The 13,901-nt window shown below is 32.8% G+C and overlaps 1 protein-coding gene across 1 annotated transcript in view; it reads left to right on the top strand.

The window, feature by feature from the left end:
• The window catches only part of LOC121412887 (activating signal cointegrator 1 complex subunit 3-like), a 47,789-nt gene extending 38,329 nt beyond the window's left edge, over positions 1–9,460 (top strand). The window contains exons 30-38 of the mRNA XM_041605649.1: positions 399–539; positions 2,429–2,484; positions 3,984–4,158; positions 4,588–4,745; positions 5,896–6,019; positions 6,400–6,511; positions 7,028–7,125; positions 7,660–7,819; positions 8,324–9,460. Of these exons, the coding sequence (XP_041461583.1) occupies positions 399–539; positions 2,429–2,484; positions 3,984–4,158; positions 4,588–4,745; positions 5,896–6,019; positions 6,400–6,511; positions 7,028–7,125; positions 7,660–7,819; positions 8,324–8,415 (1,116 nt within the window). The 3' untranslated portion in view covers positions 8,416–9,460. The remainder of the gene's footprint in view (positions 1–398; positions 540–2,428; positions 2,485–3,983; positions 4,159–4,587; positions 4,746–5,895; positions 6,020–6,399; positions 6,512–7,027; positions 7,126–7,659; positions 7,820–8,323) is intronic.
• Positions 9,461–13,901: the final 4,441 nt, after the last annotated feature.

The raw sequence follows: 13,901 nt of genomic DNA, 5'->3' as shown, positions 1-13,901 counted from the left end.
TCTTAATAATGGCCGAAGTTTACTCTCCCTGGATTTATTGGTCTGGCACATTCTTCAACATCTCAACATCTGTGATCCCGTTATAAAAATTATGGTAAAAAAAAACTATGGTAACTTTGCCATTACTATGATAACGGGGCTCAATTACAGCCATTCAAAATTTAAGTTCCCATGGTAGATCTAGTTAACATAATAGAAAAGATACCATGGTTTTAAGTTTTAATTCATGAAACGGTCCTGATGTTCATTTTATATTTGTTATTATTAGTATTATTGCTGTTGAAAGTCTTTCATTTCTTTTTATATCAGGAAATAAACGTCAAAATGTTGCGCAGAAATTCGGGCAATGTTCATACTGTAAATACTAGCTATTACATTTTCTGTTCTTCCTATTTTAGTCTGCTCTTGGCAGTACATCCTGCGAGCCAACAGCGCTGGGGAAGATAGCAGCAGAACACTATGTCCAACCAGGAACAGTTCTGAAGTTCAGACGCTCAACAACACCCACATCCTTGCCTGACTGTCTCAAAGTCTTGTCGGTGAGTTCACTCTCTAAAACCCAGTAGATGTGATGGCAGTGGGACTATTCATAATAATAATAGGCATTTATATAGCGCCATATACAGTATCTACAAATATTCTATTCCGAGGTGCATTGTATCAATAAAGTGGTTCAAGAATTATCTAACCGGGCGTTCACAGTTCGTTTCACTTGATGGTAATATTTCTGAACATAAACCTGTTCTTTGTGGAGTTCCACAGGGCAGCATTCTTGGCCCACTTTTGTTCATTACTTATATAAATGATATTGATATGTCATCGAGATTGCTTCAATTTATACTTTTCGCAGATGACTCTAATATATTTCTGTCGCACCCCGACCCAGATCAATTGACGCAAATATTCAATGACGAACTAGAAAATGTTTCTAATTGGATAACAGCTAACAAACTCTCTCTTAACCTAGAAAAAAATAGTTACATCCTATTTAGCAACAAGATTACGACTGTACCAAAATATCTAATTTTAAATGATACTGTTATACAAAGAGTGCGATCTACTAAATTTTTGGGACTGCTCATCGACGATAAACTTTCTTGGAAAACACATATTGATAATATTTGTAAAATCATTGCTCGCAACATTGGTGTCATTAAAATATAAAGTCACTTCTTACCCCATTCTATTTTGTTATCATTATATTCAACGTTAATTTTACCTTATCTGAATTACGGAGTTGTTGCATGGGGTAACGCAGCAAATTCTCAAATTAATAGACTTTTTATATTACAAAAAAGAGTGATTCGTATTATTAGTCATGCAGAATTCAGGGCACATACAAATATTCTGTGTTTGAAAAATAAAGTCTTGAAGGTTAAAGATTTATATTCTTTCAACTCGGACAGTTAATGTACAAGTTTATTAATAAACAATTACCATTACCTTTTAATAATATGTTTGTAAAGAATGATACGATTCATAAGCACTTCACACGCCAGGCGAGTTCCTTTCATTTACCTCTGAATAGAACATCGTTTGCACAGAAGACATTTGTTTTTACTGGTCCAAAATTATGGAATTCTTTATCAAAGGATATCATACAATGTAATTCAATACAAAATTTCAAAGGAAAACTTAAAAAATATCTTCTGAATTCATATTAGATTATCGTTTTTTCACAAAGTAATGTAATTCAGAACTTAATATGTAAATGTGTTTGTTAATTTCTCTTTGTATATATATGTTTAATCGTTTGTTTGATTTCTGTATACAGTGTATACTGAATCATTTATTTTCATTTATTTATTTTTTATTCATTATATATTGTTTATTTCTTTATTCTATCTTATTCTTTATTCATAAAATGTACTTATGAAAGGGGGCCTTCACCCTACAAGCTCTGCTTTTCAGTTTGTCTCCTTCTCTTTCGATTTCATAGTATTATTGTATTATAGAAATGATTTATATGTTATAATTTGTAAATATGTATATTGAACTATCATTGTAAATGTAAAAAGATTGAAAGAGAAAACAAATGAATTGAATTGAATTGAAATTGAATTATTATTATTACCCGGCTTTAGCTCGAGCTGCCTTTCAGCGCTCATGCATTCAAGGAATTAATCCTGCCAGGAACCCATTCAACTCACCTGGGTCGAGTGCAGCACAATTTGGATACATTTTTTGCTGAAGGAAATTACACCATGGCTGGGAATCGAACCATATACATTTCATTTATTGATTAAGGCCTGTGTGATTATTTTTTCTTTGCAAAAATTTTTCTTTCTTGCCCCTGTCCCCTTTGATATATAATTTCAGGGATAATTCATCTTCATCAGCTTGTCTTGAAAGTGTTGCCGATAAAGGCAACTTTTTCACTCTCCGAGATACATGTATCTCTTTATCTTTCTCTTTCTTCTCTTTACAGGAAGCAGAAGAGTTTTCAGGAACTCCAGTGCGTACAGATGAAGCTACCTCAAACAGGTCAATAGAACTATAAACCTTATCCTTGGAGTCAAAAGTATTCAGGCCTGTATCAGGCGGGGGTCTCAGGGCACATACCCCTTTGACCCCATGATTTTGTAACGAATACCTCCTAAACCAATTTCGGAATAATAGAGGAAAATGTGTATTTTTAGTGAAGTTATTTAGAACAAAAATATTGATAGTCGGTTTCTCCCCATGAAATCCTCCATCTACCCTGCTGTATTTGAAGTCATAGCAGATGTTTTAAAGTAAATTAGTAGTAGTAGTAGTAGTAGCGATAGCAGTAGTAGTAGTAGTAGTAGTTGAAGTAGCTGTAGTAGTAGTAGTATTTGAACTAGCCGTAGTAGTAGTAGTAGTTGAAGTAGCCGTAGTAGTAGTAGTAGTAGTAATAGCAGCAGTATTGGTATACTAGTAGTAGTAGTAGTAGTAGTAGAAGTTGAAGTAGCCGTAGTAGTAGTAGTTGAAGTAGCCGTAGTAGTACGCCTAGTAGTAGAAGTAGTAGTTGTAGTAGTTGTAGCAGTAGTAGTAGTGGTAGTAGTGGTAGAAGTAGTAGTAGTAGTAATAGTCACTAGTAGTAGTGGTAGTAGTAGCAGCAGTAGTAGTAGTAGTAGTAATAGTAGTATAGTAGTAGTAGTAGTAGTAGTAGTAGTAGTAGTAGTACCAAAAAAAATAAGAAAATATAATTTTATTGAGTTTTTATTTACAAACATTTAGAAATGTCAGAAATGTGTCATCACAAATCAAAATAATGATATCTTCTTTAATATTTGATGGATTCTCCTCATAAATTCACCAGTATTTTTATTTTCTACTATTTTTACAATAAACATTTCTTCAGGGTGCACTTTCCTTTAAAATTTGTCTTACCCTCTATCAAATTTACATGGTGCAACCTCGTCTTCAGTAGATGTTGAAGTAGTAATTGACAGACTCATTATGAATTGTACATTGCGTTGTCACTTTTCAGACAAGTTCCCTTGTTTTAACCAATTCTTGTGTCTGTCTAAAGCATTGACATTCATTTAACCATTTCAGTCTGACAGATAATTCAGTGGCCATTATATCTATTTTGTACTGTATATTGTCTCTTTGATTAAGAAAATTGAACTTTTTAAGGCTCTGTCATTTTGTAGGCCTTATCTATTTTTTTCAGTTGCCAAATCAATGCCATAATTTCCACCCAAGTCCACGTTTGAGAAATTGTTATAGGGGGATCTTTATCTAAATTCACATTATATTGTAGGGGATCTGGCTTTTTTAATAAAAGAGAACGTCACCTTTCCCACAGATTTTATTTTTCATTTAATCTTTCATTTTGTCTGACAATGAATTCCAAATTTAAAAAAACGAATGAAATAAAGATAATGAAACAAAACTTAATACAACCTTAATTGATTTTCATAATCACTACAGTCAATTTACATGAACTTATTTCATATTTTCACAGTTAGATAATTTCTTTTGAATGACATTCCATTTTGCTTTTATTTCTACAGAACACTTTGTTACTCCTTGCCACGCTTTGGCTCATCAAGTTTTTTGGGGATTACTAGTGCTCATTCCAAGGCTTACCTGTTACTACAAGCCCATGTAACCCGGGCAGATCTCCCATCCAAGGACTACACGATAGATACAAGGACCATCTTGGATCGCATTGGCATGCTCCTAGATGTAAATATTCAAGAATTATGATTTGAATTTTTTGTTTTATTTCATTCCGATATTTGTCAATTTTAGATTTCTGATTCAATTTACGAATCATTTCATTATCTTTTGGGGGCCTGCTCCTTTCCGTTTTACTCTTCTCCTTCCACTTGTTCTTATTCTTCTTCTTCTCCTCCTCTTTGTTCTTTCTTTCTTTTTGTTTGTTTCTCACTTTCTTTCTTTCTTCCTCCTCCTCTTCATCTTCTTATTCTTTTTTTCTTCTTCTTACTCCTGTACTGTCGAGCTTCTTCTTTTTCTTCTTCTTACTCCTATACTTTTCAGCTTCTTCCCTATTACCATTATCCCCTCTTTTTTATTTCAATTTCATTTTTGATTATTACCTCTTGTTACTTTTCATCCTCCAATTTCCTTTTTTTCTTATCTTGTCCAAATAAGGCCTTAGTGGAAGTTTCTGCAAACAAAAACTCATTGTCGGAGATCCTCCTGAGCATGCGCAGTAGCCAGTCAATCATGCAAGCCAGATGGGCGGATGAGTCGCCTCTCCTAACCCTCCCTCATGTCACCCGAGCCATCATCCCTCGTTTCACAATCAGGTATGAAATAATTATTGATGTGGTACACTAGTGTACCTGAGAGAAGATAGAGAAGCGGTGCCAGAGTGCACCCCCGACATAATTTTGATGTCTTATTTGGTGGTCATCTTAAATTTTTGGTCGTTGCATATTCCCCTTTCCTTTTTGTCACCAATTGTCATTTTTAAACAAATGCAAGAATTGGCTAACAATCGAAATTTGACAATTTCTAGAAAAGTAACTCCCTGGATTGTTTTGCAATCAATGGACACATCCTAACTATCTACATTGCACCCCCCCCCCCTTCTGTTCACAGGCATACAGATGGGGATGGAACACAAAAGTTCCACAACCTAAAAAAAAGGGGAGAATTAAGAAAATGAAAGGAAAAGGGGTAAAATACAATATTGATTGTTGAATATTATGTCCAAAACTATTGCAAGATAATGTTTTCATCCTTAAAAAGGCTAAGTTTCCTTGGGACCTTTTTCTAAATACGCCATGTTGGGTTCGCCTCAAACTTTTGCCTCATTAAAGGTCAAGTTCACCTCATAAAAATGTTGATTTGAATCAATAGAGAAAAATCAGACAAGCACAATGTTGAAAATTTCATTAAAATCGGATGTAAGATAAGAAAGTTATGACATTTCAAAGTTTCGCCTATTTTTCACAAAATAGTTATATGAACGAGTCAGTTACATCCAAATGAGAGAGTCGATGATGTCACTCACTCCTCACTATTTCTTTTGCTTTTTATTGTTTGAATCATACAATATTTCAATTTTTATGAATTTGACAATTAGGACCTCCTTGCCTGAACCACAAAATGTTAAAATAATGGAATCCCACATGTTTAGGGAGGAATGAAACTTCATTTCACATGAAAATGACGAGAAAATAAAAAATATTTCATATTTCACATAATAAAATGCAAAAGAAATAGTGAGTGAGTGATGTCATCAGTTCCCTCATTTGCATACCGACCGAGATGTGCATATAACATGTTTTGTGAAATGAAGCGAAACTTTAAAATGTCATAACTTTCTTGTTTTACATCCGATTTTGATGAAATTTTCAGCGTTGTGCTTGTTGTATTTTTCTCTTTTTATTCAAATCAATTTTTAGTTGGGGTGGACTTGTTCTTTAAATGTCACTGCTTCTTTTCACTCAGAAAACTGGATAGAGTGATTCGAAATGATGAATTGCTTAGTGAGGTCATCAGTACATGTCAAGGAAGTAAAGAAGTTCTTCAGGAGATGCTCCAGAATGATCTTGATCCACTTCAAATCGAAGAGGTGATAACTTATGATGATGACAATAATAACAAGTATAATAATAATAACAATAATAATAATAATAGAATAATAATGTTGATGATAATATAGCAATCATCATCATGAAGACAATAAAAATATGTGATAGCAGTGATAATGAAAGTAATAATGTGATAAGGATAATTTCAATAATAGGGATTATAACACTATTGTAGGTCTTCATAACTGTTGGCATTATTGTTTGAATTTTAATTGGTAATTATTTTCTCATTCTCTATCAATTTTTTTTCTGTCAATTTCATTTTGTTATCAAGTGCCTATTACATGGCTATCTCCATGAGTTGTGACAAAAACTTTTAAAAATCAAAATCTTGAAACAGTACTTTTCATATCTACATTAGATCTGGAGTGTTCTTGGGAAGTTACCTACGATCAGAATGGATATATCTATTAGTGACGAACCAACCAATACACCATCCAGAAGGCATGGGACTAGGCCACTTCCTACGTCTAGTAAGTATAAAAAAGATAGGTCAATGATATAATGTTTTTTTCGAAGATTACAAAATATCTTTCCTATTGAATCCCCCACAGTTGTTTTCATGGAATACTTAATGAATGAAAAAACACATCTATTCAATATATGAAATACCAACTTTGAACTAATGGTCCAATATAAATATCTTGATTACTTTATTCTTACCTTACACTATTTCTTCTTTAAGCGCATAGGGACATGCTATGCTATGTGTGATGCGCTATACAAGAATTGAGCGTTATTATTATTATTATTATGAAGGGTATCAAGATAAATGTTCTGTGGTTATTATATGTATCACCACTCAGACTATTTCAGCATTTTCTTTTCATGCCCTGAAAGGCGCTGATCAAGGATGTGCCCAAGGGGGTTGCCCAATTGAAGACAAGCCAATACAAAAATGGGTCCCTAAAAAGACATTATCCCTTCCTCCCTTGAACACTGCCTGCGCCCTTAACGACATTCTTCCGTCACTTATTTTTCAACAACAGTAAATAAAGAGAGGTTAAGCACCATAACAACGAGAGCTGAGGCAGGCCAAGGGTACATCATTCACGTCAACCTGAGACAACAGAATAAGGGAGCTAAGGTATAAAAATAAACCTTCAAAATTCAGACAAAATATATTGTTAATAAATAATTGTTAAGCAAGCACAAATGGTAATTACAGATCATGATTTTTTTTAATTGTAAAGAACTTAAGGAAAACAAGAAGATCAAAGATAAGATGATCGTATTCTACTTTGCAAAACTTAATAAGATTCTCAGACTGTGTTATCATTATCATTTTTATTGTTGTTTTTATTATTATTGCTTTTATTTTTATTATTTTTATTATTAGTAGTGTTATTATTGTCATTATTATTAGCATTATTATCATGTTAGCGTGATTATGATCTGTTTCAATAATAGTCTTTGTAGTAATTGTATATAATATAATAATAATTGTTATAATAACAAAACCATGAAAACTGCACTGAATGATAAAAGGCCCGAAAACTTAAGCATGTCTCTATCAGCGCCATTTGTAGATTTTGTAGTACCACACAGCGTTCATTTGTATTTTCATCATCATCACTCTCATCATTGATATTAATATCACCGTTTTACCACCACTATATAGAGGATGTCTCATACCCCAAGATACCCTAAGTTGAGGGAGGTCGGATGGTGGGTGGTGCTCGGTGAAACAAGCACCAACAGCATCCTGGCTTGGAAGAGAATTGATCACATCTTTGGTAGGACTAGCGTTGCCCTTCCCTTCAAGTTGCCCGAAAGAAAAGGTACCATTCTTTCAAGTTATTTATGATGCAAGTTTCAAATAATTAAAGTATAATGAATGACATTGTATGACTTGGTGGTATGTTAGGGAAGACATTGTTTTTATTGCTACTTTTACCTCAATTTTTTAATTCTTTTGATATACCGGTAATGATGAGTAATTCAATTTTGATATGTTAGTTATTACTGGTATTCAAATACAATAATGAAAATTTGCCACAAGCTTTATTTCAGGGATATAGTCAGCCTAATTCAATTTATGATACATATATTATGCAGAGAATTGTCAACATATTTAATTAAGTGGTATAATTCTTTTGCTGATGAGTATTTATAATTCATTAATTTATTTTTTTATTATTTATTTATAAATAATGGGATTGTCAAAAAGAAATATTAATATAGTAAACATGAAAGAAATACCCATTAATTATGACGTGTTTTATATGGCATACTCAAATGGACACAAAATTACAGTAATAAAAAATGCTTCTGTTCCTTTTCAGATACCATACAATGCTCTCTTCATCTTGTTAGTGACTGCTATATTGGTATCGACAGCGAAATCCAAATACCATTTCAGGTGAAGTCTTTGTGAATCTACACTGATTTCATATGTACATGGACACTGCATAAAGAATGCTGAGAAGGCTCGGAGCAGGTTCTTAATCAGTCTATCCCCGCACCCCTCCCCCACTGCCATTGTAACAAGATTCTTATATACAATATTTTGTTTTTCTTTCAAGAACTCAAAGGGAGCCCATTTGTCATAACTCTAGTAAAGACTGCTTTAAAACGAGACAGAACGAACATTACTATTTTATTACTATATTTTTCTTTTGGTTGGAGTGTATTTCATCTGGACAGGAAACCTGGAAAGGATGAAGGGGAGACCTTTTAACATAGTTTTGTAACTTTCGTCAGGAATCTTAATGCTACTTGTAAACAAGAAAGAATAATTGTTACTGATGCCTTTTTGTTTGGATTTGATTTCATTCTCCATCAGAGTTCAACTGAAGAGATCGTAATGAATTTAATCTCTTTTACATGATTTCACTATCATAAATTCACACTGACACGTATCTAGTAGACCTACCCCCTCTTTACTTTCTTAATAAGTAATCCTTACGTAGATAATGTATTTACGAAACGTTATAACTTTCCTCTCTATACAGGACAAGTTTTACATGTACATGCCACTTATTTTGGTGTAGATTTTTTTTCACTGCAATCTAGAAATTTATAACCTAAAAGTCAACAAGCGGCATGTCAATTTTCTCAAAGCAGGGGGTCGTTCCATTTTCCTGGTTTTACGTCCGAAATATATACTCAACATGCAATAATCTTCATTACTTGTTCCCTCGGAGAGGATCTTTAGGTATAATACAAACAAATTAATATGCTCTCTATTGCTATAGTGTGAGTCACACCAACGAACTGGCTTCTATCCAACTGATTATATGTAGCCAGAATTGAGTCAGTTTGCCCGTGTGATATGGTATTAGGGATTGACTCAAGTATCAACTCTTACCTTAATGAATTGAATTGAATTTAAATTATTGGAACATCAGTGGCATCTGCCAATATTCTGTTATTCTGTTCAAAACAAAAAAGTAAAACGAAACATATATACGATTTGAGGAACTTTCGAGGAGAAGTTTCATCACACAAGGTAGGCCTATAACAAATTATTGAATACTAATGAGGAACTTTCCAATAGAATGTATCTACATCTTTGAATATAAATTATGATACTGACATTTGTATAGTATCGATAACTGTTAATATTATAATTACTATCACTATTTTATTCTTATTTTTATTTATTGGAATATACGGCCTGTCGCACTTGCTGAAATCGTCAATTTGCAGCATTCAATGTTCTATGTATTCAATCATTTATCCAATTTGTAAGCTATCATCAGTCATTGTGTTAGTGCCATTTGAAAAGACAATGATACTTCCTCATTACCTGGTCCCTCAGAAGGGATCTGAAGCCATCAGTCCTTTTGAGTAGTAGGCCTAGTTAGGTCAAAGGACCAGAAATTTTGTCTAATTGGAAATGTATTTTTGCATGAATGGATTTACTCTTCATGTAATGTTTTGAATGTTCTACAATTGATTTTAGAGATTTCCATTACAGTGGCTTAATTCAATTAACTTGAAAACAATATATATATTTATGATTATTGATAACTACATTTGATTATCATGTAATAAAAATTGTGAAATTAGCTTGCATCCAATCATATCTGGTATGTGAGTATTGGTTTCAAAAAAACTGTAAGTTGTTTATTTAAGTAAAAAGAATAGTAGTTTGGTATCTGGTGATTAATGTGTTCATTTTGTTGAATGAATTATGGGAGTACTGCTGGGCAGTTTTAATGATATTACTTCTGGTTACCAATTATTGAACTGTATCACACTCTGTAACCCTTTTATTGAAGTTTATTGTGAATGTAGATTTCGTTTTATACTTGAATTTTTTGTGAATTCATGATAAAAGGCTACTATCATAAGATATGTTTTATATACATGTATGATCTGTCGTATAGTAGTACCATGCATAATCCAGAAAGACAGATTTGATGTATTTGGTTGAAAATTGCCAACTGTTTGACCAATAAGAGATGGTTAAAAGTAATGATCAACTATCTAAAAAAAAACACACCAGGGGCCCGCAACACAAAGCTTAGCAATGATCGTAGAACATTTTTCTACGATTGATTGCATTGACTACAGTGTACAATCAATCATAAAAATCAAGCTGCAGTTAATTGCTAACCTTTGTGTTACGGAGCCCAGGTCATTAATATTACCCAATTATAATTGATTTAAAAGAAGGACAAAGTGATTATTTCTTCTTATTTCTATACAATTAGGTAGATTGTACATGGCTTGTCCCGCCTTGTTTTCGTTGTACCTAAAATCTAAATATATTATATAATATAATAATCATGTTTAGCATTCATAACTATTTAGTAAAAATGTGTGTTAATGCGTTAATATTCAAATGACTTTTATGCATTTGCTGATTGTTGGTAATCCTCTTAAATGCACATTCCAAGTTACAGGAATTGAAATATTTCCTGGGCAGTTGTGGTTATAGTTATGAGTTGTACTCTGGATGAAGTATCATCTGACAGATTTATTTTAAATCTCAAATTATTTAATCTAAAATGATTTGAATTCAAATCGGAACTAAATTCACGTTTTAAATCTCAAGCCACTGTTTGACTGCATGGTCACCAGCCTAAGACGATCTGTATTGATCTCAAATCTATAATAATCAGATATTTTGGTGACGTTTAGTAGGCTATATCAATGCATAAATCAGACCTCCAGTTTTTTTTTTCAATTGATCTTTATTCATACCCATTTTAGCGAATATTAACATGTGCAATATTTTATCCTGTTTTGAGAGTCTATCCCAATTTTTATTCCATGTAGAATAATGGTTTGAAAAACCAACATTGCTCAAACTTTGTTTTGTTTTAAGTACATAATTATATCAACCTATTTTGTAATATTTCATATAAATTTTTTATTATGTGGAAGTATGAATTTAATGGAATTATTGACAACCTTCCCTTAACCTAAGAAATAACTTTATACGTACATGAGGTTTTAATGAAGTTCAAATGAACTTTTAAACGGAATAAAAAGAGTTGCATTCATTGAAACATTTTTAGAAACATATCTATTTCCAATTTATCTCTCCTCTTCTGAAAATTATGATGGCATAAAGTTTAACCCTATCTTGTAATCATGCGTATTTCATTTATACTCATGAAAAGCTCCTATGCGATGTTGTGATGCACTAGTATATAATTTGTCTCTCATTGCTGTATTTTTTAGGAGGAAACAGTAATTTTGCGCCTTGGAATAGATCATTTCGACATAGGTGGCGCCATACTAATGCAAATTATCATAGTTATTATTAATATGTGACATCTATGTCCAAATTAACAACATATACAGAATTCAGAATGCAGAAATAAATGAATTTTCTTTGAATGTATTACAAGTTCTTTTTATTTTCTTCTTTATTATCAGTAAAAGGAATATTAGATCAACCTTAAACCGATTCTTCAACTATATAGAATTCTTGGCTTTATAAGAAATAATCAGTCATGCAAGTTTTGTGCGTCTCTGTTTGTAAGAAACTCTTTTTTTTTGAGCCAATATGGTTTGCCTATTGACACTGTGCATGTTTTTATTTTCACTTCCTCTTTCTCTTTTCGTACTTCCTGTTTATTATTTTTGTTTGATTTTGTTTATTTTTGCTCATAAGCCTAATCAACCGTGCATTTCTAAGAGGGTAAGGTCTTCCCGCTGTCCTTTATTGGGATGATATAGGTAGGTGTTTGGGTTTCTGTATATGCAAATGTGTGTGTGGGTGGGTGGTGCGTAGTTGTGTATGTGGGTGTGCTAGTGCAAATTTGTGTGTGAGCCCGTATGAGAAAACTAGAGAGGGTGCATATCTATGGAAATGGGTTTGGTGTGTGTGCGAGTGTGTGAGAGGGTGAGTGGCTTGAATAGGATTTCTGGATATGGAAATGTGCAGTGTGTGAGGGTGCGTATGTGTGGGTGTGTTAGTGCAAATTCTTGTGTGGACGTATATGAAAATAAGAGAGAGTGCATGGTGGCTCATTTTGTCAAAAGAAATGAATGGGTTTGTGTGGGTGCGTGTGTGTGGGAGGGTGTTCGTGCTTATGCAACATTTTGCCAATTCAAGCGTTTTTGACGAATTTAGAAACGAGTTCACACGGCATATTTTGATGATTGAAAATTATCATTATAAGTTCTTGAGAAGTATGGAGGGAATTAGTGGAATGGTTGCAGAGACCAAGGCTCCGAATTGTACGTGTGCCCCCCCCCCATTAATTGCGGGATACGCAAGTTTGTTTGTTTACCCAATTTATACACTGTTAAAAACAATGTATGATAGTTGCCCGGAATCAGCATTATCTGCTTTACAGCAAGGCTTTGATTAAAAGAAAATATAAGAATACAAAAAGTATAAAAATAAAACATTAAAAAACAACCAATCAAAATAATTAGAACGTGTGTTCAAGCAATGTAAGAAGGCAACAGACATAATGCCTAAAATTAAGTATTTATGTTTAAAAGTTTAATAGGCCTTGAAATAAGAAACAAACATCAGATAAGAAGGTTCATGATATAGGCCTACATATACACATGTGAAAATATAGGCCTATTGTGCAATGATTTTAGAGGGTATAAAAAGGCTTTGTACAAAATTTAGTAGTAGTTGACACTTTCCGTCCCACGAAAATCTGACAAGCCATGAAAATGTTATCTCCACTGCTATTTAATCGATAGTATTTTTTCTCCCAGGAAAGGGGCCAGTCAAGCGAAGAAATAAAAAAGGGGTAAAACTCGTTTCATTCATTCATTCATTTAATGGTTTATTCAACAGACATGTATCGCAGTAAAAAAAATAATATTTACATATGCTCGGTATCTATTTCAACATACATGGTAAAATAAAGACATAGACAATCAAAATTATTGACATATTCGTGTAAACTTCGCACATTAAATTATTGGTAAAGATGAAAAATATAACAGAAGAATGCATGTAATAAATTGATCAAATCATTCATGATACTTAAACTCTTAAAACGCGAGAAATTAATGGTTATTAAAATGAATTAACAATTGCTAAACATGTGGATTAAACGTTTAAGAATTTTCAAATTATTTCAATTAAGATTTGTAATATTTATTCAGCACACGTGCAAGATTAGGGAGAGCACTGTTTCTAAATTTGTTTTTCTTGCATTTGAATTCATGATTATAGTGTTTACATTTCGAAGAAAATTATTATTTCTTTGAGGAGGTAACCAAGACTGACATATTTTTTTTTAAGAAATAGCAAAATCTTAAGTAAGTTTTTCTCTCCGGGATAGGAGAGTTGATCAACCTAGCTCTACCAATACATCATCTGTAGTTTAATCCAAGAATTATTCGACAAGCTATTTTTTGTTTAGATTCCAAATCATTTTCTGTCTGCTAGTTAGACCTGAATAAAAGAGAGGTACACAGTACTCCAAAGCG

The sequence above is a fragment of the Lytechinus variegatus genome, chromosome 4, assembly GCF_018143015.1.
Source record: "Lytechinus variegatus isolate NC3 chromosome 4, Lvar_3.0, whole genome shotgun sequence".
Taxonomy (NCBI): Eukaryota; Metazoa; Echinodermata; class Echinoidea; order Temnopleuroida; family Toxopneustidae; genus Lytechinus; species Lytechinus variegatus.
Note: the sequence above shows the minus strand (reverse complement) of the source record. Positions and strands in the feature narration are given on the sequence as shown.